The 27,464-nt window shown below is 50.5% G+C and overlaps 1 protein-coding gene across 3 annotated transcripts; it reads left to right on the top strand.

Annotated features, from left to right (window-relative positions):
* The first annotated feature begins 6,074 nt into the window (after positions 1 to 6,074).
* DENND6B (DENN domain containing 6B) lies at positions 6,075 to 27,146 on the top strand. 3 transcript variants are annotated; one of them, XM_031941219.1, is made up of 20 exons: positions 6,075 to 6,394; positions 13,941 to 13,979; positions 14,059 to 14,101; positions 15,360 to 15,475; positions 16,441 to 16,521; positions 16,965 to 17,070; positions 17,475 to 17,554; positions 18,977 to 19,039; positions 19,422 to 19,477; positions 21,734 to 21,856; positions 22,595 to 22,690; positions 22,836 to 22,930; positions 23,292 to 23,357; positions 23,526 to 23,590; positions 23,680 to 23,769; positions 24,085 to 24,138; positions 24,243 to 24,352; positions 24,937 to 25,039; positions 25,933 to 26,007; positions 26,167 to 27,146. In XM_031941219.1, the coding sequence occupies exons 1-20, from the start codon at positions 6,206 to 6,208 to the stop codon at positions 26,287 to 26,289; spliced, it is 1,773 nt and encodes a 590-aa protein (XP_031797079.1). In that variant the 5' UTR covers positions 6,075 to 6,205; the 3' UTR covers positions 26,290 to 27,146. The 3 variants fall into 3 exon arrangements, with proteins under 3 accessions (XP_031797079.1, XP_031797080.1, XP_012405842.1); XM_031941220.1 differs by lacking the exon at positions 6,075 to 6,394 and adding an exon at positions 6,431 to 6,661; XM_012550388.3 differs by lacking the exon at positions 6,075 to 6,394 and adding an exon at positions 6,810 to 7,060.
* The last annotated feature ends 318 nt before the right edge of the window (positions 27,147 to 27,464 follow it).

Genomic DNA, 27,464 nt, shown 5'->3' with positions numbered 1-27,464 from the left:
CTTCCCCAGGATGGGAGCAGAGAGCACTGGGCTGTAAGCATAGCTATTAGATTCAGGGATCTCCATCAGGGTCTAAAGGGAGATGGTGGTTGGGGCTGCTTGGCACATGTGCCCCCATTTGCCCCTCAAGGTGCCCTGCTGTTTCAGCTAGGCTGGCTGCCCCGTCTGCTCCTTGTGTGGCAGAGGAAGACCCCAAACCACGAAATATCTACCTAAAAATCAGGTAGAAATCAAATGTTCCCAAACAGAATTTGAAGTGAGAGAGGAAAGGAGGGAATACAAGTCACACCAATGCTTCTTATCAAAGAGTCCTCCAAAATTGAAACTCCCCAGGAGACCAGCCATGACAGCAGAGTTAAAGGAAGCAGTCCTTTCTAGTTCCCCTTCACAGAGATCTCACAAAGAGCTGGAAAATGAACCAGACTGTGTCCTAACCAGGAAATCCAAGGGAAGAAGAACAGGGAATCATTTTTTCAGCCCAGGTTGGCACAACAGACAGGACATTGGGGATCGGTGGAGCCCAAGGGCACTGCAGAACCTTCCCAGGGCTGGAACCCTAGACCATGAGGAGATCCTGGGCCCACAGGGAGGGCCCTAATGCTGGGCAGAAAATAGAAAAAGATACTACTTGGGAGTTGTCCCTCTCACCCCAAAACTGGGTTACAGACTCAGTATGGACTGAGAAGATGACTGACGGATGGCCATCCAGGGCAAGAAGTAAGTTCCAGGTAGCAGAAATAGAAGCAAGCAGCAGTTGGGTGGCTCTGACCCCGGGCACAGAGCAGGGCCTCAGATCTAGCTCCTGGGCAAGTGTGAAAACTACAGCAGGATCACCAACCCACGGAAGCTCTTGGACCCTGTAGAATCTTCAGGCTATCTTATGATGGTGGGGTCAAGAAGCAACCAACAAACTGAGGTCACCAACAAAAACAGTTCTAAGACGAAATCAATATCTTAAAATACTTTCATCAACAAAAGAGAAAGAACTAATGAATAAATGGGGCACGCAACTTAAAAAACTAGGAATTAATATATTTTAAAACTCCATTAAAAATCAAAGAAACCTTACAAAATTGAAAACAGACAAAAAATTGAGTCCAGTCAAGTCAACAAGCATCTATTAAACGCTCGTTATGTGCCAGGAACTGTGCTAAGCACTGGGGGGTACAAGAAAGCAAAATTTCCTTACCCTGCTTGTAAGGAATTTACATTCTAATGGAAGAGACCACATGCAAAAAATATGTATGTACTGCCCATATCCAGATACACGGAACACACAGTAAACTGGAAGTAATCTCAGAAGTTGCTAGCACTGAGGGGGATCAGGAAAAGTTTTTTGCACATAATGGCAAACATAACCCAGATACTTTAATTAAAAAAATGAATAAAACACACTAGACAAATTTGAAAAAGAAAGGAAGGAAAACCAAATTACCGGTATATCAAAAAATTTAGAAGGTGAATTCACGACAAATGAAGAATATAAAAGAAATCATTAGAAATTATTTTGCTCAATTACATGCCAATAAAATAGATGAATATGTTAAAATTATGAAATACTTAATTTTAACAGAATGAAAAACAGAGAATTTAAATTATGTGGTCTCAGAAAAGAAGACTGATCTTGAGTTCCCAAAAGGACAAAACCCAAGACCACCAGCTGGGCTCACAAGTTAATTCCATTAAACATTCAAAGACTAATTCTAACACTTGGTAAGCTATCTGGAAGTAGGAGTAGACATCTTATGAAACTCCTTCCATGAGGTAAATGCGGTTATGCCATCTAAGCCAGGAGGTTCAAAACAGAAAGAAAACTATGGAACAATGTCCGTAATGAATACTGATGTTAAAAGTTTTAAGTAAAATATTGGCAAGAAGTTTCAGTAATATATCACAAAGATCAGATACAGTATGACCAGGTCAGATTTAGTTTAATATTAGGGAAACTATCAAAATAACAGACCAAGGTAATAAGAAGAACAACAAAAGTCATACAATTAATCAATCAATAAATGTTTATTAGGAACCTACTATGTAACAGATACAACGAAAAGGGCTGAGAATACAAAAAAGAGGCAAAAGCCAGTTCCTGATCTCAAGGGGCTCACAATCTAATGAGGGACATGACAAGCAAATAAATACATACAAACCATATGCAGGAAAAGTAGGAAATCATTAAAAGAGAGAAGGTGTTAGAAGTAAGAGAAGTTGGGAAAGCTTCCTGGAAAAGATGGGCTTTTAGTTGGTTCTTGAAAACAGGGAAGCCAATAGGTGTGGAAGGACAAAGAAAATACCCAACAGCTGAGAGTGGAGGGTCTTGTTGGAGGAACAACCAAGAAGCAGGGATCCCTGGATGGATGGGTATGAAGTGGGAAATAAGGTGTGTGAAGACTACTGAAAAGGCAGGGAAAGGGGTCTAGTTTATGAAGAGCTTTGATTCTGTATTTGATCCTAGAAGTGATAGGCGCTGGCTATTGGAGTAAGTCACTAGGTGACAAAAACGCTGCAGAAGTAGCCTGGCTGGGATGAGGCAGAAGCTTATTTCCAACTTTGGGGCCAACTAAGCAGAATTCTCCATGGTGGCCCCGGTTTGACCCTACTGTCCTCCCTAAGCCTGATAGGTTGATGAGCTTAAGCCAATAGCAGATGGAGTGCTTTCTGCCATGTTGTTTCAAGACTCGGGCATAGCATGGGAAGGGGGAGGACAATACCATCATTCATGAAACACATTTGAAAAGTTCCTTGCCAATTAGTAATTCCAACAACTCCAGTACACTATGCTGTGATTTACTTACTTGAGTTCTTGCTTTCTTTTGGGGCTGACATCCCTTTCACCTGCCACCCACCAACACAGCTTGGAGCTAGCACAAAGAATGAACCAGAGAAATAACGGAAGGAAATTGAGAAAGGGAAGTTTACATTCATTGACTGAAAAACCATAGCAACTACTTGTCTACCACCACAGTACCTCCTCAATCCATTTCCCCCTAACATTTTTTCCTTATAATTAGTTTAGATAACTTGTTTGCTAAAATGAAGCTTTTATTTTCAATTGTGAAAATCTACTCATATTAATCATTCTTAATAAAAACACTAAAAATTGGGACAGCTAGGTGGTACAGTGGAGAGAAAAGTGGCCCTGGAGTCAGGAAGACCCGAGTTCAAATCCAGCTTCGGACACTTGACACTTACTAGCTTTAAGTCATTTAACCCCAGTTGCCCAAAGGGAGAGAGGGAGGGAAGGAGGAAGGGACGGAAACTAAAAATTATCCAAAGAAATAGCAAAGTACCTTTATGGGTATCCCAAAATGTATGTATAATTCAGGATTTCAGGGTTGAAAGGAACATGCGGAGCCAAGAATTTCATTCCAATCCACCAGAGAAGTGATCATTTGGTCTCTGTCTTCAGACCTGCTGAAGCGGTGCAGTCCACTCATGGGCAGCTTTAACTGTTCACTTCCATCCAATGTACTTAGTTATTGCCTTTTTGGCCAAAGAAAAAAAAGCCATACCCTCTTCCACGTGGCATCCCCTCAAGTACCTGAAGACAGCATTGGTACCTTCCCCCATCCCTGGCACCTAAGCTTCTCTCCTTCTGGTCAAACATCTTCAGGTTCTTCAGTGAATCTTTTCATAACTTCAAGGCCTTTGACCCTGGCTGCTGCCATCTGGTCATAATCCAACTCATCAATGTGTTCCCTTAAGTGGTACCCAGACTTGTATAAACTGTATAAAACTGTTCTTTTTTGTATTTGGACAAAACATCTCAGCATAAATGTTAGTTTTGTCCAGATGGACCATGAACTCCTAATGGCTCAGATAAAAGGAGAAAGAGAACAGGAAGGAAAGATATATTAATCATTAACTAAGAACACATAAATTGTTGCCAATCGTTGTGCTAAGTCTTTTACAACTATTATCCTATTTTTCAAAACAACCTATGAGGAAGGTGTTATTCTTATTCCTAATTTTTCATAGCAGTTCTCATCTTGGGGGAAAAATTTGGAAATTGAGGAGATGCCCATCAATTAGGGAAGGATTCAATAAACCGTGACACGTGTTTGTGATGGAATATTATTTTTCTATGGGCGATGATGAGCAGGATGCTCTCAGAACAAAAAAACAACCAAACCTGTTAAGTCCTCCATGAACTCAAGCCAAGTAAAATGTACTATATACAAAGTAACAGCAATGACCAGCTGTGAACGACTTTGCTAAGCTCACTAGTACAATCATCCATGACTACTCTGAAGGATGTGAAGAAAAATCCTTTCCATACTCAGAGAAGGAACCCATTGTGTCTGAATTCAGATCGAAACATTCTCTAGCTCCTTTTTAAACTTAACTTTTCTTGAGGGTTTTCATTTTCACTGGGTGGGAAATCTGCTTTCTTTCACAACATGACTTTTATGGAAATGTTTTACATAAGTTCACATGTGGTTTCTAATTGTGGGTGGGGATAAGGGAGAGAACCTAGAACTCAAAATTTAAAAAAAAAATGAATGCAAAAAAAAATATTCTGAATGTAACTGAGGAAAAATATTAAATATTCCTATTTTATATCTGAAGAAAATTGAGGCAGACCGAGGTTAAGTTCACTTGCCCAAGATTCATGCAGGTGTTAAATGCGTCTGGGGCTGGATTTGAGCTCGTCTCCTCCTGACTCTAGGGCCAGCTAGATCCACTCTCCTACCTAATGCAAACCTACTAGGTGCTAGACACTGTCTCGTGACTGACCAGTGGTCACCCCGAGCTGGAATGTGGATTAGAAAGGGCCATGAGACAGAGAAGCTCCATCAGCATTCACTTTTCTGCAAAATGTGGGCACGGGATACTTGGAACCAAGCTGAGGCAGAATTGGGACCGCTCCCCGGGGGATCTCAGGGGTGAGAGGGCCCATCTAATCTAAGCCCTTGCTTCCGTGGGCTCCCCGGCCAGTTGGGCCACTCCCCCAGTGACCCTGCACCTCCGATAGGCATGGGGGGGAGGGGGAGCGTGGCTCGGGGGGCGGGGCGCGCACTCTGATTGGCTCCCCAGCAGGTCTGTCAGGGTGCCCTCCCCCCAGCCCGGGCCAGCATAGTCCCTCCCTCTGGGTAGTCTCCCGCCTCCCAAAGCTCCCACCACCACATTTCCGGGCCCAACCTTCCCACGAACCCGGGGTTCTGGGAGAAAAGCTCAGCCGTGCCCAGGCGGGTTCTCACTCCAAAGGTCCCTCCACGGCAGGAGTCCGGGAGGCGCCCACCCCCAAGGAGAGACACACAGTAGGGGCTTAATAAATGTTGGCTGGACCGACCCCTGCCCCACGCTGAAGGACACTAATATTAGCTCTATAAATTGGCCAAGCCGCCTGGAAACCATCAGCAGCCATCCAGGAGCCCAGTCCCTGCTCGACCTCCAAACACTCCCCCCCCCCCCCCCCCCCCCCCCCCCCCCGGCACGCCCCCCCCCCCCTTAGCGCCCCTCCCCCTTAGCGCCCCTCCCCCTTAGCGCCCCTCCCCCTTAGCGCCCCTCCCCCTTAGCGCCCCTCCCCCTTAGCGCCCCTCCCCCTTAGCGCCCCTCCCCCTTAGCGCCCCTCCCCCTTAGCGCCCCTCCCCCTTAGCGCCCCTCCCCCTTAGCGCCCCTCCCCCTTAGCGCCCCTCTCCTTCCCCCTCCTCTCCCCGACCTCCCCCCTCCCCCTCTCTGACTCCTCCCTTCCCCTCCCCTTCCTATCACGGACTCCATCTCTGTCCCTCCCGGATCCCTCTCCTCCCCCATTTTAGGCACCTGCACCCCATTCGGCTCCCAACCGCCTCCCTGCCCGCCCTGGGCGGGGCCTCCTAGCCGGGCCGTTACCGGAAGTGTCCTCATCTAGAGACCGAGGACGCTCTAGGCACTGGAAGGCTACTCTCTCTGCCTGCAAAGAGAGCTTCACACGCAGCGCGCTCTTCCGACCGCGAGGTGGCGAGAGCGCGTCGTGAGGCGCGTCCCTCCGAGCCTGAGGACGCGGCTATCTCTCTAGGTCGCTCTCTATGGTTATCTGACGCAGGCCCGGCGCGGGCGGGAGGCGGAGCCGGAGGGGGCGGTGCGGGCCCAGGCACAGACGCCCTGGGGCCCTTAGGCGGCGCGCGCGGCGCGACCCTATCTCCATGACAACGCCGTACGGCGGCGCTTGAGGCGGGCCTGTAGTCGCCTTGAAGGAGGAGCCGGAGGCGGCCTCGGTACCGGCATGGATGCGCTGTGGGGCGCTGCCCCGCGCCCGCCGCCGCCCGGCCTGGACTCCTCCGAAAGCCCGGGCTCCACCCCGACCGCGGCCCGCCGGCTCCGTCGCCCGCCGCTGCCCTGGGCGCGCTTCTCCTCCTGGCTCGAGTGTGTGTGCGTGGTGGCCTTCGACCTGGAGCTGGGCCAGGCCCTGGAGGTGAGGAGGCTGGGGGGCGGGGCGCCGGGGTGGGGGCGGGGATTCGGAGCCCCGCGGCTGCCGCCCCCGCGCCGGTGACTGAGGAGGGCGCCGTGCCCTGGGTCTGCTTGGGGGAGCGGGCAGGGCCGGCCGACAGCCCTAGGTCTCCTCCCGGCCTGGGCCTGCAGGGCCGAGCTCGCTCTCCTCCGGGGCAGCGTCCCTGGCTCTCCGGGCCCCGCCGGAACATCCCCGGGGGCGCGTCGGGGAGAGTGACCGCCCGGCTGAGAGGTGCATTGTGGGAAGCAGGAAAGATGGCTTCTGTCGGGAGCCCCGGGGTCTGGCCCTTCAGGAGCGAGCGGCAGCGGGGCGGGGGCAGTCAGGCTGTGTGCGGGGGCGGGGGGGGGGGGGGCCGTCCCGGGGCTTGGTGCAAGCGGTGATTGGTCCCGGCTTCCAGGGCGCGGAGGGGCGTCTGCGGGCGTGCACTCTGTGCCTGCCCACACCCGCAGCCGGTCCCTGACAGGGTCTCAGAGTGGGAGTGTTTGGGGAGTCTGGGGCAGGGCTAATCTTTGTGTCCCAAGCGATCGCTAGAGGGTTGACTGATGCTGAGGTTTCGGGTGTGTGGAGCGGAGCTTTTAAACCGAGTCAAGTTGCGAGTGGACGTCATTCCCTAAGCCTGCTGTGTGCCAGGTGCGGTTCTAGGTGCTGGAACTTGCGTGGCTTTGGAGGACACAACCCAAGACCAAGAGAGACAGATTTCAACTTAGTGAGACTTTTTAAGGGGAGAAAAAGACTCCATTAAAAAAAAAAAGTGTTTCTTCCTGGTTCCTTCCTTCCTTTGAAAAGAGGATTGTTGTCTTTCCGTAACCTTATTGAAGAGATTCCTCCGTGGATAGGAATCTGATGGTTTCTAAAGGCTTCCACCTCTAAAATAGTGACATTCAGCAAATCATAGCTGCTGGGTTACCGTGGTAGCTAGCTAGCTCTCTCAGCCTGGACGCTGGGCCTTTCCACATTAGGAGCAGAGGAGAAGGGCTCAGATTGGAGATCCCTAGAGACGGGATGGGGGAGGATGAGCTCTGGTTTCTCTCATCACTAAGTGAGTGAGCCCAGATTGATTCATCTCTAAAGAAGAGGAGATTCAGGAGGGAAGAGACGGATAGGACTGATGTGGATTGATAGGAAATGTGAGGAGTCAGGAAGACTGAATCATCACAGGGTGGTCATGGGGCGAGATGAAGAGAACAAGTTGGAGGACGGACTGGGGGTGTCCCGGAATCAAGGGAAGGCAGCTTAGGATGGCCTCAGGGGGAACAGGAGCGCTGCAGCTGGTACATTGGGATGATTTATATCAGTTATTCAGGGCTCATGGGATGGTAGAGAGTTTTAGGCTTCATCTCAGAATGCAATTTTCTACGAGACTAATCTTATTTAGTTTGGCTATTTGCTGTGCCTGGAATGCATTTCCGCTTCATCTCGGTTTCTCAATACTTGCCTTCCTTCAAAGCTTGCTTACCCGTGGGCTGCCCCCCTCCCCCATCCTCCGAAGTGTCCTCTGATCCCTAGGGACCTCCACGACTGTTTACACTTAAAATCTACTACTTTACATCATTAACATGTTGTCGAAAATGTAAAATCCTGGAATTTTTAAAAAATGAGCTGGTTTCTAAATTTGGGGACTGATTCCTCACCAGTTTCATAAGGCCTACTTTAGAATTCTGGCATCCTTGAAAAGTATAATTAGTATTTCTGCTCTACATAGAAAGTCAACCTTCATCCTGATCTCTTATGATTTCCCTTCACATCCTCTATGTTCTAGCAAAACCGGTCTGTTCCTAAGGCTCTGTTTTCATCCCAGCCTCTTCTAGTTTCCTTTACTGTCACCTCCCAGAAGCTCTTCCCTCCCTCCCCAGGGAAAGTGAGCTCTCTGTCCTGTCCTTTCCCCCCTCCCCTCCCCAACTGCCCAGAGCATTTATATAAGGGAGGGACTCGCTCCCTTAACCCCAGGTCCTATTCCAGGACTTATTCTACCTTGTATCCCACTTATAGGCAGGAGGCTGCAGAGAGTCCTCACGGTGACCATTCAAAATCAAGGTTGTAAGACTTTTGCGGTTTCGCTACCTTAACCATATTTTTATGAAACCTTATAACCACCCAAATACTTCCTCCTTGCAGTGCCTCTAGTTTCCTTCCTGATCCTTGGGCCCCAGGATATCCTCAGTCCTCTGAGCTCCCTATAATAGCCTCTTGCCTGCCCTCTCCGGGGCCCATTTATCTTTGGGGTAACATCCATCTGGACTAGCAAAGGGATCTCCTACTTTGCCAACCACACATGGCCGGCCAACAAAGTCCACTCCAGTTCTCCATATATTTAAAAAAAAAAGTCATCCAGGAAGAGTTGACCAGTGGGGGGCAGAAGAGAACAGAGAGGAAGGAGGAACCCCTGGAACACCTCTTGTCTGGACCAGGACTGGGCTGGAGCGGAAGAAGGTCTTGGTATTGAGCAGGAGTTGCACACAGTCATCCCACATGTACACACACCCCTTCCTGCCAGAGCTACTGGGTCTGTTTGTACTCTTTCCCAGAAGATACTTAGTATCTGCAGATACCACACAAACCCTGGGAATCTTTACTATTGATGAAGGGATTGCTCCCTGACCCTGACCTGGAAGTTAACACAAAACACTGAAGAGTAAAGTAAACAGCCAGTTCTTGACACAGGGGAAAGGACAAGGAAAAGAATAGCCTGGCCGTGAGCATCACCGTCACTCCCGAGGGCTGGGGCACCTTTCCTTCTCTCTGTGTTATCTTCCCCCATTAGGATGGGAGTTCCTTATAAGCAGGAACTGTCTGCCTTTTCTCTCTAGCCCTTCTCCCCCCCCCCCCCCCCAACTTAGCAAGCCTTTAATAAAAGCTTTACTCATTCAGATGAGATGTGTGCTCTTGAGTAGATTTCTTCCCTTCTCTGAGTGTCAGGTCTCTTCATGCATAAAATGAAGGGAGTTAAGATCTCTTCCTTCTGAATCTTCTGAATCTATGACCTTTTTGGATGGTTGGCTGCCTCGGGGACAGACAAGTGTTCAAAGTACCTGAGTTCTGACAGCATTAGAGACTGTGACCCTCTTGGGCTGTGGTTGGAGCTCTAGGTGACAGCAGGGCTCACAGTGTTCCTCCTTTCCCCTTACCCGGACTGGCCAGAGATGAACGGGTTTCTCAGGTAACTTGTAGAGGGCCGACATGTTCTCTGCCTTCAGGAGAGACTGCAGCTAGACTGGTTAGAGGCAAGCTTTGGAGGACTTGCAGAGCTGCATCCCCCAAGTGGAAGGAACTATAGTGGTCTATGGGGACTTTCCTATCCCTAGCCTGCTTTTGGCAAGGAGCCGTCCCTGGTTTTTCATTCTTTTCTCTTGCAGTATCTCATCCTTTATCTCACTTTTTTCAGTTCTCAAGCGTTTGTTTTCTCTCGCCCTCTGTATCCTTCCTGAACTGGAAACATTAGCGACAAACCTTGTAACAGATATGTTTCATAAAGTAAAACAGTCACAATTATGCAAGGCCAGAAACCATCTTACTTTGCAACTTGGTCATGTGACTCTTGAAGGTGGCCACTGAGTTATCAAGCCTTTCTAAGTCCTTTGACTTTTTCATTTGACTATTATTGCACACGTTGTTTTCTTGGTTCTGTGCCTCTCCCTCTACATCAGTTCACACAAGTCTTCCCAGGTTTCTCTGAAACCGTCCTTTTTGTCTTTGCTTACAGCCCTGCTTGGCCATTCCCCAGGTGAGAGGCACTCTGCACCAAAAACCCACATACCTCTTTTAGCATATGGGGATCCCTTTCCTCTTCCTTTGATCTCTTTAGAGATAGGGCTGCATCAAGGTTAGTGTGAAAAGTTATCTTAGTCTTTAGAACCAGGACATAGTAGCACCTTTCCCTGTAGAAAGGAAAGAAAACCACTTAAGCGTAGCCTTTAACTACTTATTATAATTGCCCTTTTAAATTTGAGTTGATTCCTTCTATCTCTTGGAAATAGACCTTTATCAGAGAAACTCGCTGCAAAACTTTTCCCAATTAATTTTCCAAAGTCTCCCAATTTCCCAACGCTTTCCTTCTAATTTTGCTCACAGTGGTTTTGTTTGTGCAAAATTTTTTCATTTCTCTAATGTGGGCTTGGTATCCAACACATATAAACAATAAATGCACATAAAACTAATAGTTATTCCCCAATAGATAAATAGTCAAAGGATATGAAGAAACAGTAATCACAGAAAAATCTGCAAAATATTTACAACTGCATGCAAGAATGCTAAAAGAAATGCAAATCAAAACTACCCAGAGTTTTTACTTCACTCCCTGCAAATTGTCCAAAAAAGAATTCCATCCCCCCCCCCAAAAAAAAAAAAATGGTAAGGCCCAGTGTTGGGAAGGTCATGGCAAGATAAGCACATTGATATATTGTTGGAGGAACTGTGAAAGTGGCACAACCGTTTTGGAAAGCACTTTCCAATCATGCAAATAAAGTGATTAAATTACCCATAATCTTTCAGTCAGAAACATCATTACTAGATGTATACCCCTAAGGAAGCCATGTATAAGAAAAAATTCCTAGCTATATCCAAAGAATTAGAAACAAAGTAGATGCTCATTGATTGGGAAATGATTTGGTAAATTATGGTATGGGACTATAATGGACTATTTCTATGCTCTAAGAAATATGAATAATGAATACAGAGAAGCATGGAAAGCCCTATATAAACTGATACAAAGTGAAATTGGTAGGGCCAAAAAAGAAAATCTCCATAATGAACACAGCAATGTAAATGGGAAAAATGACTCAAAATTGTTTTATTTTTCTTAATTATATATATAATTTAAACATTTTAAAAACATCTTTTTAGTTACACATTCTCTCTCTTTCCTTCCCTACCTCCCTCTTTGAGAAGGCAAATACTTTTTTTTTTATTATAACTTTTTATTGACAACTCATGCCTGGGTAATTTTTTACAACATTATCCCTTGCACTCACTTCTGTTCCGACTTTTCTCTTCCTTCCCTCTACCCCCTCCCCTAGATGGCAGACAGTCTTACACATGTTAAATATGTCATAATATATCTCAGATACAATATATGTGTGCAGAACCAAACAGTTCTCTTATTGCACAGGAAGAGTTGGATTGAGAAGATAAAAATAACCTGGGAAGAAAAACAAAAATGCAAACAATTCACACACATTTCCCAGTGTTCCTTCTCTGGGAGTAGCTGCTTCTGTCCATCATTGATCAATTGGAACTGAATTAGATTGAGAAGGCAAATACTTTGACTTAAGTTATACATGTGCAGTCATGCAAAAACATTTCTATATTAGTTGTGTTGCAAAAGAAAATGCTGGCCAAAAAAATAAAAAATTAAAAAATAAAAATTAGCTTCAGTCTGCATTCAGACTCCATCAGTTCTTTCTCTGGAGGTGGATAGCATCTTTCATCTTGGGCCCTTCACAATTCTCTTGAAACTCTGTATTGTTGAGAAGAAATGAGTCATTCACAGTTTATCTTCATATAGTAGCTGTTGCCACTATGTAGTATAACAGTAATGACAATCTAGCAGGATTAGTTGAGCTCCAGTGTGGCGGGGGATGGAAGGGGTCACAGGGGTTGCACACAGCACGTGTTCTGGGATTTGTTCAATGTATTCATCAGTTGTCCTGATTTTTTTTTTTCTTCTTTTGTCTTTAAAAAATACTTTTTGTTCTTTGGGAGTGTAAAGGGAGAGATTGAGGCTAACTGATCTTGTAAGAAACAGAAGGCATTGATACAAATATTAAAAAATAAGATCAAAGTAAAATTATACCCTGTCAATATCATGGAACCAGATTAAAATGTAATTGGGAAATGTTCAACCAAATAAATAAAAACATAAGATAATAATAAATAAATGTCATTTTGTGGTTTTCTAAGTCAGTGCAGAGATCTGTTTCTGTTTGAGTTTGATGCCATTGATGTAGACTATAATTTGATACTTCGTTGATATATATTTAGCATTCTAAACATTTCCAGATGTGTCTAGAGTCTTACATTGAGATATAATTCTAAACTGGAAATTTTTAAGATACATTCAATGGTATTCATCAATTTGGATAAATTTAGTGGCCTTGTACCAAACTTCACTATAGGAGGGGCCTTAATTACAATCATAACAATAATGTAACACATTTATATGACAGTTTAGGGTTTTAAAAGCATTTTGTATGGCTCATTACTATATCACCCAAAAAAAAAAAATGAGTAACTTTCTTAAACACAAAAAAGGAAGGAGGGATGTAACATTTTAATGTTTTATTAGCTCTTGTTGTTTATTCCCTCACTCTTTTCCTCAACCCTGGTCTCATGACCAAACAAATCTTCACAGTAGAGGTATGTGGTTGGAGCTTCTGTATATCTCATAACATCCAGGGCTTCTCTTCTGATCAACTCCTTCATCCCAGCTTGAAGGCACCAGACATCCTTGCCATTAAAAGCAAGAGATCCTGTCGGATGGCATATGGTCTCTTGGGGCCCACCCCTATAGGATGTCACAAGACTTTTTCATTCTCTTCAGGGTTTGTTTCATGTGTCTTTGCCCAGTCTTCCTGTGGGTATGTCAGTGTCTGCTGACCATTGTTCTTCCCAGCCACCAAGGCTATGTGGCTCTGTGGAAGCTGCCCCCAACCAGCATTGCAGAGACTCCAGCAGAGTCCAGAGGTGCTAAGGACTTGGATCAAAAACCTCCTCACCAGAACTGGAAATATGATGTACAAAGCAATAGCAAGATTGTGCCATGATCAACCATGACAGACTTGGTTCTTCTAAACATTTCAGTGATCTAAGGCAATCCCCATAAACTTTGGATGGAAACTATCATCTGCATCCAGAGAGAAAACTATGGAGACTGAATGTAGATTAACACACATTATATTCACTTTTTTCCTTTTTCTTTTTTCTCTCCTGTGGTTTTTCCCGTTTGTTCTGATTTTTCTCTCCCGATGTGATTCATAAGGAAATGTGTTTTTTAAAACTTGAATGTACGTGTATAACAAGAAAAAAAAAATAGAATAATAAATTTTTTTTTTAAAGTAAGAAACCTCACTCTCCTGCTCTTTATTTTGGAAGCAGGATTGCCGTTTTCACCTTGTGAAATTCCAGGTGATTTAATGATAACTTATTTGCTAAATCAGCAAAATCCTCATACCTCCGAGACCCCAGTAATCCTTGTTCACCTTAAACTTTAAACATGTAGCCAGTTATTGCTGGGAAACAGTCCTTTTCTTTTTTTGCTTGACTTATCACTAAAAATCAATTGCAAAAGGTCTTCCTGCAACTGCTGTCAGAAGCCAGAACTGTGGCTTTTTCTTTAGCTGGTATTGACTGTCTTGTGGCTTTGGGTATTATTTATCATCTCACTTTCTATGCCTCTGATTCCCGTAGTAAGCATTTCCCACCCTCTCGGAGGGGGGACCGTAAACGCATCTCTTCATCGCCAAGGAGACGTCCCACTCGTATTCTTACGGCGTGTTCTATTTGTTTCCCTCTGCAGCTGGTGTACCCTTATGACTGCAGGCTGACAGAGAAAGAGGTAGGTCTCCTGTACTCTTGGAATGCCCTTCAGACAGCGACATTTTGGAGTTTTCATTGTGTTTTCCTGTTTGTTACAGAAAACGAGCATCTGCTACTTGTCTTTTCCTGACTCCTATTCAGGTAGGCACCTCTGCTTCCCACCGAAAATTGTCACAATAAGGAAGGAAGGCCCAGAGTACCCAGAGGGGAGAGGAGAGAAGGCGGGGGGGGGGGGGGGGGGAGGGGGGGGGGGGGGGGGGGGGGGGGGGGGGGGGGGGGGGGGGAGGCTGTGACATAGCATGTGGACCCACTGCAGGAAGTTCCTTTCCCCAGAGAGGGTGGGAAGTCTCTATCTCTTAAGGTGATAAGGCAGAGGATACATCCTCAGTGTGGCTCACCTTGTTGCTGTGTCAGTGCTGATGTGGACTAGTTGGTGTTTCACTATGACAGCCTTGGGAGGCAGCTGAGGTACTCTTGTGGGATCCCTGTGTCCTAGGCCCCAGGCCTCCCTTTGTATGTGATAGGGCCCATGGTACCCTAGCACACATGTGCTCAGACACCATGGCCAGGATCATGAAGGGCCACTCCCAGCACTGTTTTCTTGTTCCACTTCTGGGGGGATTTGAAGCTCTGTCTGGAGGAAGGCCCTGCCAGCCCTGGCCTTTGGCATGGCCCTGCTCCAAGCCCCGTGGCCCACAGCAGGGACTTCTTAGGGAAGAGAAACATGAGCCTGTCATCTGGACTGGCCTCTGGTGTCCTCAGCCCTGGATGTGCCCGCCACAGAAGCTTCAGGGACCTGGGGCCTGACAGAGTGTTCTCAAAAGTGCCGTAGGCCATGAAGGAAATCCTCTGTTCTTAGGAAGGGCCCCTGATGGCAGAGAAGGATCTGAACTGTGGCCAGAGGAGCAGTTACAGGGAGGGAAGGAGGGAAGTGACCACTGAAGCTTTTTTTTGCTGAAAGGCAGTGAAAGCCATTTAACTTTCTCCTTGGGGCTGAAGCCTCCTCTTCTGCTTTTCCTGAAACCACTTGACTCTTGCTGCTCATGTGATCCCAGGTCCCAGCCTTGGACCTTCTGGAGTTCCTTCTCTGCTCCCTCGCAGAATGCCCGGCTTCTCTGCAAGCACAGGAGGCAGAGGGGGCACTGTCCTGGGCCCCGGGGTTTTGTACAGAAGGTGTGCTGAGCCACAGAAATCAGGGCCTGGAACAGGCTACTCATTTCCGCAAATTGAAACTGAGTTTGTCTTGTGCTTGGGACTCCTCTCCAGGGCATGGGGCTGAGAGCTCTCCATGAGCATCAGAGGGGCTGGCTTGAGCTGCTCATCCACCAGTGTACATTGCCATGCCATCTCTGTGCCACCATGGATACTGTGTACTAGCCTTGGGCTTTGCTTCTTTCAGGCTGCCTTGGGGACACCCAGTTTAGCTTCCGTATGCGCCAGTCGGGGGGACAGAGGAGCCCCCGCTCCATGGATGATGATGATGGCTATAACAAAGGGGCTCCTGTCACCCTGCAGGTGAGTGGGCCACCCCAGAATGTGGCAGAGGGTTTCCGGCCTCTCTCTTCTGGCTCCTGCAGACATCATGAGGGTGGGCTTCCTCACCGAGGCTTAATGCAATACAGGGTAGGGGGCCCTGCAGTCATCTGAAGGCTAAGACAGCCGTCCTGTGGGGCTATGCTCGGCCCATATAGACTGGGACTCACGTATACTTTCTTGGTGGCTGAGGCTGCAGGCCCTCCGCCGACCTGTTGCAGGAGCCATAAACACAGACTTGTTTGTGGCCACCCTGCCTAGAAGGGGTGGTTACAGTCAGACTCTGGCACTAGGGCCTATTCTTTCAGGAGTCCAGGGACTGTCCCATGATGCCCTGCTTCTGAGCTCTGGGGACATGTATACTGGCCTGTTGCCACTCAAGCTTCCCCTGGTCCTGCTGAGGGTTTGGGAAGCAGACTCCCTGAAACTCCCCCTCCTGTCCCTTCTTCTCCTTCCCTTTCCATATCCTGAACCCCAGCTGGTCCCACTATTAACAAGAGGGCAGATTCTGAATCCTCTTTGTTCTATTCGTTCAGCAAGAATTTACACCTTTGAGGGGAAGGTAGAGGAGGGGGAATAAGGCCTGTGGAAGGCAGGGGGTGAAGAAGGCAGGTGGCCCTGCCCTCCTGCAACTTCCCAATCAGGAGGGATAATTAGGCCTTCCTACCTTGGTGTGGCCTGCTGCCATCCCAGAACCAGAGCTATTAAGTGGGGTTAGAGGCCCTCCTTCATGTCTGTCATGTCAGCCTTTCACCTCTTTCTTGGGTGCTCCTCTCCAAGTCTCAGCCCACACATTGCTGTGGAGAAGGCATGAGGAGACAGCTTACCCACAATCCTTGTCTTTAGGTCTTTCCCCGTTGACAGGAAGGGCAGCAGGCGAGGGGCTGGGGGGCAGGAGGGGAATGACTAGCCTGGAGGCTTGCCTGATGGCCACTTCTCTTTGCCAGAGAGAGACTGCCCACTTGTTTGGCTACGTGTACTTCAGGCAGGTGAAGGACAGTGCAGTGAAGAGAGGTTACTTTCAGAAGGTAAGGCCGAGTGTCCAGGGAGGACCTCCGCTTCTCCCCCAGCTGAGAAGAGAAGTGGGCTGGGATGTAGGGAGAGGCCAGGAGCTGACTGTTGGAAATCTCTCTCCCCATCCCCACCCCCATGCAGCCCCAGGGCAGGTTTAGGGGCAGAGAAGACTACCAGGTCCAGACTAGGTTCCCATTTGTCCTTTTGCTCCAGTTGCTCCCATCTCCTTTCCATGATTGTCCCACATGAGGGCCCGGGGCTTAAATCTAGGGCTTTTTGCTGTTGGGTCCGTTGCTCAGTCCCCCATCCCACACACCTTCTACTCTATGCTGTTGAGTCAGGGTCAGGGCAACCCTGAGTACTTTTAGATCCAGTTTTTATGGAGAGTGGGAGGAAAGAAGGCATCCGTAAAGACGCCCCCATCCCACTAAGCTCCCTCCCTGGGGCTCCCTTTCAGTCGCTGGTGCTGGTGTCCCGCCTGCCCTATGTGAATTTGTTCCAGTCGCTGCTGAACCTTATTGCTCCTGAGTACTTTGAGAAGCTGGTTCCATGCTTGGAGGCGGGTAAGCCACAAATGCCACCAGTCAGCAGGATGGGAGGGCACGTATATGAGGAGAGGTGCTCCAGCTGCTAGACCCATAGGCTCTGCTTGAAAAAGCCCCCCTCTGTGGTGCCTTGCCTGGCACCGTGTCTAAACGTGGTACCTTGTCTAAATATGAGATGAGGACTAGCACTTTTCTCTGAGCTTTCCTCTGGCTTCCAGAGCTCTGGCCAACTGGGAGCTGGTCAGTTCAGACTGACCTTTGAGAGTGATGCCCCCTGATCTCTCAGGCAGGTCAGTGCACACTCTAGATGCCCATCATTGACATGGGAGGGGGGCAAGGGCAGGGGAAGACCACACCAAGTGAGAGCCTGCCTGGCTTCTTGGACTTTCTCCTTCTAACTCTTCCTCGATGTATCTTGGCAGTATGCAATGAGATTGACCAGTGGCCCCCCCCAGTGCCAGGCCAGACTCTGAATCTGCCTGTGATGGGAGTCGTCATACAGGTAATGAGAAGCTGAGACTGACGCAGGACGTGTGGGGGACCAAGAGAAGGCCACTGTGGCCTACCTAGAGCTCAGAAAGGGAGGGGAATGCACTCTTGCTGCCCGTGTGGACAGGGCAGGCCCCTGGGCCTGTTACATGATCAGAGGGTCCCTTGGAAGGCGCTTAAGGGATCAGTACTAGTGTCAGACCCAGACAAGTGATCCCTGCCAGTTCCATATCAGCTTAGAAAAGTGCCCACTCCCATGCCGATATTCTAGTGTGGGGTTTATCTGTGAGCTCTTTCTCAGTCGGGTTTTAATCTGGTTTGGACAACGCCTCTGACGCTGTAAGGGGATTGTAGGGCAGGGTCCCAAGCATTCAAGATTATTAATCTTTTGCTTAGATATCAATGACTTACCAGATTTGTGAATAATAATAAGCAATAATTCTATTTTATTTTTTAAATATATATATATTTACATATATAGCTTTTTATTAACAAAACCTATGCCTGGGTAATTTTTCAACATTGACCCTTGCAAACACTTCCATTCCAACTTTTCCCCTCCTTCCCCCCACCCCCTCCCTAGGTGGCAGGCAGTCCCATACATGTTAAAAGCAATATTTCTATTTTCCAAGTACTTTCACATTTGATCCTTAAGTGTAACTCTGGGTGGTAGAAATCCCATTTCACCGGTTAGGAATTTGGGGTCCAGAGAGGTTGGGCTTTGCCCTCAGTCACATGGCTATTAAGTGTCAGAGGCACGATCTAAACTTGGGCTCCTCCTTATAACACGTTTACTACTAATAAAAAACTAGCATTGATATAATACTTTAAGGTTTTGTAAAGCACTTTATAAACATTATTTAGTTATATCTTCACAACAGCCCTGGGAAGAAGGTGCTATTATTATCCCCTTTTTACAGACAAGGGAACTGAGGCAGACAGAAGTTAAATGATGTAAGCTTTTGAGGCTGATCCAAAACTTGGGGAGAGAGAGGGGGGCAGTATAACAACATCCCGTACAGAGATTAGATTCCAAAAAGGTTTTACCAGACAGAAATTGGAAATTTGACAGGCATCTCCAGCAAAATCCCCAAGTCCAGTACTGAGTCGCTTTGGGAATACAAGTTCATTGTGACAGTCAAAAAGGTTGGTGTGACAGCAGAGAAAAGGTTCAGAAGGCCTGGGTTCAGCTCTCACCTCTGATAATAAGGGCCCCTCTCACTCTAGACTTCTATTCAAGTCAGCACTGGCTGTCCGGGTTATCCCAGTCTGGTGAAAAGACACCCTTCGCCTCCACAGAGTGGAGCCGAACCAAGCAGGGCCCGGGCCTGGGACATCAAGGACTTCGTATGACTATAGCAGTGGAGATAGCAGAAGCATGCCGGTCCTCTGTCAGCCTATGAAGCTGCTCTGACCCGAATCCTCACTCTTGCAGGTCCGGATCCCATCCCGTGTAGACAAGTTAGAGTCAAGCCCTGTGAAGCAGTTTAACCAGGAGGTAAGAGGCCCCAGGGGGCTGTTTTTCTCTTCCTCTGGCCCGGGTTCTGGGGCTTGTATATGCCCACAAGCTTACACATGAACACATACACAATACCACCAAGCAGCCCTGTCTCCTGCCTCCTTCCCAGACCATACATAGAACTTGGATTGCGGGGTGACAAGTGTTGCTTTTCATGAGCTGGTCCTGGGCGCCACCTGAATCAGCCTTCCCTGTTCTGCCTTGGCTGGGCATTTGCCGCTCTTCCTGGCTGACACATCGCTGGCTGGGCTCGAGAGGACAGTATGAGGAAGGGAAAGGAAGAAGAGGGCAGGCCAGACCTCAGTGGACTGGGTTGCAGTCCTGGGTCTAATGCTGACTCCAGTTTTCTTTTTCCGTCCAGAACCTGCTTCCTGCCCCATTGGTTCTCTCTAGTGTTAATGAGCTGGATCTTTTCAGGTAAGCGTTTAGAACATGGATCAACTAATGCAAGTGTTAATTAAACCAATATTCATTCCTATGGTACCTGATGTGTTTGGGAAGGGGGGGACAGGACAGAGGGACTTGGGATCATGGCTCTTTTATTCAAGTAGCTCACATCCTAGTGAGGGAGGGGGACTGCTAGTTACCAGAGCATTGCAATTTGGGGTCGGGGAAACCCAGAACACTTTAGGGGGAAGGGAGTTTTGGATGTGGGCCAGAAGGGTAGGAGTGACCCTCACAGGCAGGAAGGTGAAGAAATTGTTTTCTAGGTGGTGGAGAAGCCATGATCAAGACATGGCAGTGGGAAATGATGGTGAGACAAGTGGTTACTGTCACGTTTGTTTTGGCGCCACAGCAACTGGGGAGAAAGATGAGCCAGGGGTGAGGAGGGCTAAGCTAGGCAATGTAATGTGTATTCCCAGGGTAGAATGGAGCCATGGGAAACGTTTGAGGCAAGCCGGGACCTAGGACTGAATTAGGTGGGCTAGAGAATGGGGAACTGGTCGGGGGTCATTTTACAATTTTCCAGGTAAGGATGGGAGTAAGGAGGAGGAGCCAAAATGTGCCAGGGACCCCGTGCCAGGCAGACTTGGGCAGCTGGTCAGATGGAGGCGGGGAGTGAGCTCAGTGTCTCAGGAAGGGCCTAGTTTTAGAGGGAAGGGGATGAATGTTTCCAGAGACCTGGTTTGGGAAGAAGGGTGAGGGTGGGACATTCAGACAAGAGGGCTGAACTGCTTGTTCATCTCTTATTTGTCTTCTGAAGAACATAGACAGCAACCTTGGTCAGTGGTGAGATCCTCCTCCTGCTTGGAGGTCCATCCTCAAGCAGAAGTGGGGTAACTCCTTGTTGGGGATGAAGTAGAAGGGGTTCCTGGTCCAGTAGCACCTTTGAGAAGCCCTTATATGCTAAGATCCCGGGATTTGTGGTTTGGCCCTCGGGAGAGAAGATGTAATTGTGGGAAGCACTTTAGAAACGTGGAAAGGGGCCACCATGGGAGGCGATGGTGCTGTCATGGTGCCCACAGGTCCTTAAGGAAGATGTTCACTTAGTAATCAGGTATAGGAAGAGGTCCAGTAGTAGAAAGAGGAGAAAAGTAGGCATGGCACTGTGTGTGGAGGCAGTTTTATGTACCGTCAAAAGCAATTTGACGGTGTCAGTTGCTTTGACTGAACCTTTAAAAAAAAGATCTTTGTTACAAAGACTTTCATTTGCCCAAATGAAGTTAGGGGCTGATATACTAATATCAGAAATAAGAAATAATAAGAAATACTAATGCTGTAAAAACAAAGGTGTCCATAAAATTAAAACAAATTGTAGTTATCAGATCAGCAGGAGAGCAGTTTCCTGAAGGTGAAGTTGGCGGATAGTATCAGAGGCTTCCTTGGCCTTGGCAATGAGGAGGTCCTTTGTGATCTTGGAGGAGCCTCTGAGTGGTGAAGGGCCCAGAGATGGTGATCCAGGGGAAGAAGTCACAAGGATTGATCCGAGCTGTCCCAAGGAGCTCAACAAAAACCTTTGATCCCGGGCTGGGCCATAAAGAAGGCGGGAGGCTGAGAGGAAGGGCCTCCTCACCCTTGCCATCTTTCCTTTCCTTTGTACAAGGAGAAGTTTCCTGGGAGATCTTAAATCCAGCTGTCATGCCCTGGACACTAGTTTCACTGAGAAAGGAGGACCAGGGCATGTTTGGTGATGGGGGAGAAGGGGATGTCTCCTGGCCTGGGGCGCTGAGAGAGGGGACTAATGGGTCTGGCACTAATACAACCCCCCTGAAGTTGGTGGAAGTCCTAGGGAGTGACAGGTGCTCCAGGCTGTGACAGACCCACCTGCTGTGAGGGCCTGCCCCAGGGAGCCCGCCCAGAAAAAGCTTCAGGCCTGGGGATAGCTTCTGTAGGAGAAGAGGCTGAGGTTACAAACTCCATGTGGGTCAAGGACTCACCACTACCTTTAGGTATCCTGGACCCCTTGGGCAGTCAGTCTGAAGGAGCCCCCCCACTCCACATGGGAAGCAACTTGATAAAAGCTCAAAATAAAATTAGGATTCGAGTGGAATAGCTATTGAGAGGTTAAGAACTCCTGGACTTGAGGGAGGGTTCTCCACGTGGAGAGCAGTGCCCACAACTCTAACCCTCCCGTGACTTGGACAGTCATGGTTGCCCATCAGAGGCAGTTGGGAGCTGTGAGCTCAGGCCTTCCCTTCCCAGCTGCTGACCCCGTCCTGCCCCCACTGACAGGTGTTTCCAGCCTGTGCTCATCCACATCCAGCTACTGTGGGAGCTGATGCTCCTGGGGGAGCCCCTGGTCGTCATGGCACCGTCTCCAACCATCTCGTCAGAGATGGTGCTGGCCCTGACCAGGTAGGTGACAGCCCAAGATGAGAGTTCCCAGAACTGTAGCCGGGCCTGGCCTCAGGCCATCTGTCTCTCCTGGTATCCTTGTTGGGGGTGGTGGGTGCAGCTTCAGTGTCCTTACCAACACATATCCCATGCCATGGGTGGGGGGAGACAGTGTAAGGATCAAATAAGATCAGTTTGGGGAGGCCCTTTGGAAATGGTCCCGGGAGTACTGTGTTGTCACTCTTGGGAGAGCTTCTGTACAGGGACCTGCTGGTGACTGAGCTGGCATCTGCCCTCACCTGCCCTGGTCCCTCACCCACCCGGGGCCTCTAATAGAGCTGGATGAGTTCTGAGGCTGCTCCCAGCTCTGAGCTGTCCCTCGCTCTGCTGATGCAGAGCACGGGCTGTTATGCTGATGGCTGTGCTCTTGAGTATGAGCCCAGAATCCTCTAGGTTCTTACCCTGGGAACCCAGAGACTGCTTTGGGCTCAGTCCCCCGGAGCTTTTCCTTCCCAAGACTGCCGTCCCTTCTGGCTGACCTGCCTCTGACAGCCCGCTAGGTATACCATAGGCTGACCATATTGGGAAAAGCCTTTCGGGCTTCTGCTGGCCTGGTCACAGAAACCCCAACAGAGCCTCCTGGCTCCCAGCTCCAGCTTCCTCAAGTCTTGGCGCTTCAGGGCCTGGTGCCAGGGCTCCCGGGGCCGCAGCGGGGCCCGACAGCCCGGCCCGAGGGCTGACAAGGCCTTCTCACTGCAGCTGTCTCACTCCTCTCAAGTTCTGCTGTGACTACCGGCCCTACTTCACCATCCATGACAGCGAGTTCAAGGAGTACACCACCCGGACCCAGGCCCCGTGAGTACCCCCTCTGCCCTGCAGCCCCTTGGCCCCGGGGATGACCCTCAGTAATGGCGTGAGGCTCCTTCAGCCCCTCATCTTCCTCCGCCTCTTATTTGATCCTTCCCTTTCTCTGTCCTCTGTTCCTTCTCCCTTCCTCTAGACCGAATGTTGTCCTGGGAGTCACAAATCCTTTCTTTATCAAAACACTTCAGCATTGGCCACACATCCTCCGGATCGGAGAGCTCAAAATGTCAGGTAAGGTTCAGAACCCAGCCCCTGCTGAGGCCTCCATGAGGGTCTTGGGCCTCCTAGGCTGAGAGCCCCTCTTTTGGCCTTGGTCTCCGTGGTTCTGGAGGCAACCGAGAGACCTAGTGAACCCCAGTGAACCCAGCTTCTTCAGCTTCCTCCCATCTCCAGCCTGGGACAGACACTAGGACCCGGCCGCCGCAGGGCAATCTGCCCCATGTCCACGGACCAGGGAACAAGGCTGCGCCACCATGAGACCCCAGATGTAGGGACAGATGAGGAAAGGCTGTAGCGGGTCCTGTCCCCTGGCCAGCTGCCAGGTTGTTGGGCCTTCCCTGACAGACCTGGCACAGCAGGCCTGTTTCTCTAGGGGATCTTCCCAAGCAAGTCAAGATGAAGAAACTCACTAAGTTGAAGACTCTGGACACCAAGCCAGGTGAGGAGGAAGGGCATCAGGGCCGCTAGGATGGAGGCAGTTCGGGACCGAGACGGGACGGGACAAAGCTAGCTGTTGGCCCAGCGGATATAGAGAGACAGGACGCCTTCACCTCTCAGGGGCTGGCCCCCAGGCAGTGCCTTGGATAGGCCTTTGTTCTTCCCCCAGGGCTTTACACCTCCTACAAAACCTACCTGCACAAGGACAAAACGCTCATTAAGAGGCTGTTGAAGGTGAGCGTCCCCTGTGCCCCCAGGGTCCTTGTCCCTCGGCTGAAGGCTGGCAGCAGGAAGTTTGTATCCTGGGCACTCTCTTCCTACAGGGCATCCAGAGGAAGCGGCCTTCGGAGGTGCAGAGCGCTCTGATTCGACGCCATCTCCTAGAGCTCACACAGAGTTTCATCATCCCCCTGGTGAGGGGCAGTACCTCTGCCACCCCCAACCCCAAATGCCCCTTGTCATCCCAGGAACTGGCACCTGGACTAGGCTTGGGCCGGGAGGGAGAGAGAGGCACAGGTGGGGGACCAGTGATGCAAGCATTATGTAGGCACTTACTGTGTGCCAGGAACTGGGTGAAGTTCTGGGGGTACAAAGCAAGGCAAAAAGCCCCAGTACTCAGAGGGCTGATGGAAGAGGCAACGTGCCAGGAACCCAGCCTCTGTGGAGAAAGCAGCTTGGCTCTTGGGGTTGGGGGCAGCCTGAATGACCAAGGCTCCCTTTCTCCTCAGGAGCACTACATGGCCAGCCTAATGCCCCTGCAGAGGGCAGTCACGCCCTGGAAGGTGAGCGCCGGCCCTTGGGTGTCCTGTTCTTGTCCCTCCCAGGCAGCCCTAGCTCAGCCTCCCTTAACCTGGGGCCCAGCCCTCACAGCTGCTCTCTGCCACAGACTCCCCCCCAGATCCGTCCCTTCCGCCAGGATGATTTCCTAAAGACCCTGGAGCACGCCGGCCCCCAGCTTACCTGTGTCCTCAAGGGTGATTGGCTTGGCCTGTACAGGTAGGACACAGTGGGGCCACGGGGGCAGGTGGAACACAGTCTCCTTGTTTAGAGTCGGGGGAAGTTGGCGGGGGGGGAGGGAAGGGGGGGAGGGAGGCCTGAGCCTAGGGTGTACAGCCCTTAAAGAAACCGTCAAAGGCACCAGAGGAGTGTAGAGAGAAGCAGTTCTCGGGTGCTGCCGAGGCAAATGTTCTCAGCACTGGCCTCGGGCTTGAGATGGACAAGGACACTCTGTCAGTTACCTCCCAGCAGCCCTGCTGGGCGCTCACCATTATGGGTGTTGTTATTGCCATAACTGGGGCTGGAAGAGGTGAAATGGCGGCAGGGTCCTAGTCCGGGCCTTCTGCTCCCCACCTCCCCCTTCTCCCCCACAGTCTCTCATAGAGCAGGCCCTAACAGTCACTCTCAGAAATGAAGCGCATAAACAGTGGCAGGCCAAGAAAGCCTCCTGCCATGAGCTGAGGCCTTTGGACTCCTATGGATAACCAGCAGGGTTGCTCCCTCTGGTTCTTAAAAGCCGTGGCACCACCCGGGGCTGCTCGTGGGCTTGGTGTGACCTCAGGTGGCCATCTTTCTCCTGGCAGGCGGTTTTTCAAATCTCCAAATTTTGATGGCTGGTACCGGCAGCGACATAGGGAGATGACCCAGAAGCTGGAGGCGCTGCACCTGGAGGTGATCTGCGAGGCGGTGAGTGGAAGCTACACGGGGCAGGGGGGACCAAGGGGCTTGGAGGGAGAGGGAGTGTGGTGAAGGATCCACAAGATGCCAGTTATTTGCCAGCCATTTTTCAGTCACCCAATGTGAAGCCCCGGGCTGGGATGCTTCAGGGCTTCTGGAGAAGGTGGGGCTCAAAGAGGGGGGCTCTGGAACTTGGAGGGGAGGGAGCACGGGAGGCAACGTATCGGAGTGGCCAGCGGGCAGTCACGGAGAAGGCATGAGTTCAGATTGATTGGGTCAGGCTGTGGAGACAGACAAAAGCAGGGTTGCCTCTCAAGGCAGTAGGGAGCCAGGGGTGTGGAGGGAGGAGGGGGGCTTGTGGCCTTGAGTCAGCCGATCCTGGAGGAGGCTGTGGGTGGAGCTAGCAAAGCCCAGCTCTGGCAGAGTTGCAGGGGGTGGCCATGGGGTGCAGGTACCTCTGAGGCTAGGATGGTCCCTCTTGTTTCCCTATGAGCACAACAGAGGCCACGGGCCTCGGAAGTGTCCGAATGACCAGCCCCGAAGAGTCTCCTTGGGGAGCTCCAAGGAGAGTCTCCTTGGAAGGAGGTCTCTTACACCAATGGGGGACCCCAGGACAGGGAGACAACTGAGGGCTGAGCCAAGAGGTGGCCCCAGGAAGCTTGTGGCTTCTCTTGGAAAAGAAAAGCCTGGGGGGCCCTAAGTGACTTCAGAGGGATCTGCCTCTGGGGGGCAGAATCAGGGCAAATGGGGAAACTTCGAAGGCAGATCTTGGAAAATAAAGCCCCCAGTGTAGGGCCACAGGCCAGCCTTTGCCAGGGGCCACCAAGATGGCAGGGCCAGGTCACCCCCGGGATGGGATGGGTCCGGGGAGAAACCACTAGGGCCCCTCTCTGCCCTTGCAGAACATCCTGACGTGGGTGAAGGACAAGTCTGAGGTGGAGATCGTTGATCTGGTTCTGAAGCTGCGAGAAAAGCTTGTGAGCGTCTCCCCTCTTCCCTCCCTCCTCCTCCCTCCAACTCCCATCCGTCCCTCCCCTCCCCTTCCCCGGTACATAGCCCTGAGGGGTACCAGAACAGGCCAGGGCAGCTGGCCCGTCATGGCCTAGGAAGACTGAGGAACCCTCCCCTTTCCTCAGATCCAGGCCCAGGCCCACCAGCTCCCAGTGAAGGAGGAGACGCTGCGGCGGGTGGCACTCTACATTGACACGGTCATCGGTTCCCTGCCTGATGACCTGCAGACCGTCCTGCGGCACCCCTGAGGTCTCCCTGGCTCTTCTGGCTTTCGGACACCCCCGGTTGGGAAGAAAGAGAGGACTAGTGGTCGCCCAGTCCTGCCAGGCCTCCTTGGCCCCAGTCGGTCGTGAGCTCTGGGCTAGGAGACTAAGCAGGGAGGCCCAGGAGGCCAGGCTGGGCAGGAGGGGGACAGGAGATGAGTGTCCCTGTTCCTCCTTCAGCCATACCTTGCTTGCTGGGGGCTGGGCCCAGAGGAGCAGGAGCCTGGGACTGCGGCCTCCTCTTTCCTTTGCCCTCATTGCACTGCCCCAGGCCCATGGATCTCCTGGGAGCCTCCCAGAGAGGCCTCTGTTAGGATTGGCTTTGCCCACTGCTTGGCTCTCCAGAGACCCTTTATCGGAAGGACCACGGTCACAGGCAGCCTGAACAACCCTGCCGTTGCCAAGAGGTGGAGGGCGTGAACTGTGGGTATGGCCCCTTTCTCTGCACAGCCCCCTGCCCTTTCCCTGTGGCCCCGCTCCGGCTCCGGCCTCATGCCCTCTTCAGAGAAGGCTCCAGTGGGAGCCGAGATGAAGGGCAGGGGGTGGGGGGCCCAGTGCCACCCAAGCCCCTTGCTTTCTTCAGCCTGCCCCAAAGCAGGGCGCTTCAGCCAAGCACAAATGGACCCCGTTGCCTGTTCCCCTTAGGCCAGGCCCCGTTCCTGAGCCACTAACCCCGTCTTGCTGAGGGCCAGGCCCAGCAGGGACAAGGCGGAAGCAGCTGGCTCTGCTCTTCCGTTTCACCTGAGAGCCTGGCCCTGTCTCCAGCTGGCTCCTGGAGCCTCCCTGTGGCCTCAAGAACTGAAGCCATCAATCCAGTAGTAAAGGAGATTGTTTTAGATGGTGGACTGTGCCCTCTCTGGTGATGTGGGGGGGAGGGGGGCTTCACTGGCACATCAAGGGCACCATGTACCCACATATGTGGGCTGGGCTGAGCCTCCCCAAACTCCCAGTGGTGGCCTTCAGGCCTAGAAGGCTGCAGGAGAAGGGAGAAGATCCAAGAAGTTTCCTGGGGCAGAGATGGCTAGGCCCGAGGGGAAGCGAGGGAGGGCTCTAAAGCCGAGGAAGGGTCGACGCTAGGGTGTGAGAGGCTGTTGTGGTAGCCACCCTGGAGAGGTGACAAACATGGTAGACCTTGAGATCTGCTCTCATCTCTAGGTCGC

The sequence above is a fragment of the Sarcophilus harrisii genome, chromosome 5 (assembly GCF_902635505.1).
Source record: "Sarcophilus harrisii chromosome 5, mSarHar1.11, whole genome shotgun sequence".
Taxonomy (NCBI): Eukaryota; Metazoa; Chordata; class Mammalia; order Dasyuromorphia; family Dasyuridae; genus Sarcophilus; species Sarcophilus harrisii.
This window is presented reverse-complemented; position numbering and strand designations above follow the sequence as displayed.

Bases quoted from the DNA above. Each gene is read 5' to 3' on its own strand.
- DENND6B (XM_031941219.1), top strand. From the start codon at position 6,206: ATGGATGCGCTGTGGGGCGCTGCCCCGCGCCCGCCGCCGCCCGGCCTG. The intron at 22,691-22,835 runs GTGAGTACCCCC...CCCTTCCTCTAG, and splicing joins ACCACCCGGACCCAGGCCCC to ACCGAATGTTGTCCTGGGAG. The intron at 24,353-24,936 runs GTAGGACACAGT...TTCTCCTGGCAG, and splicing joins GATTGGCTTGGCCTGTACAG to GCGGTTTTTCAAATCTCCAA.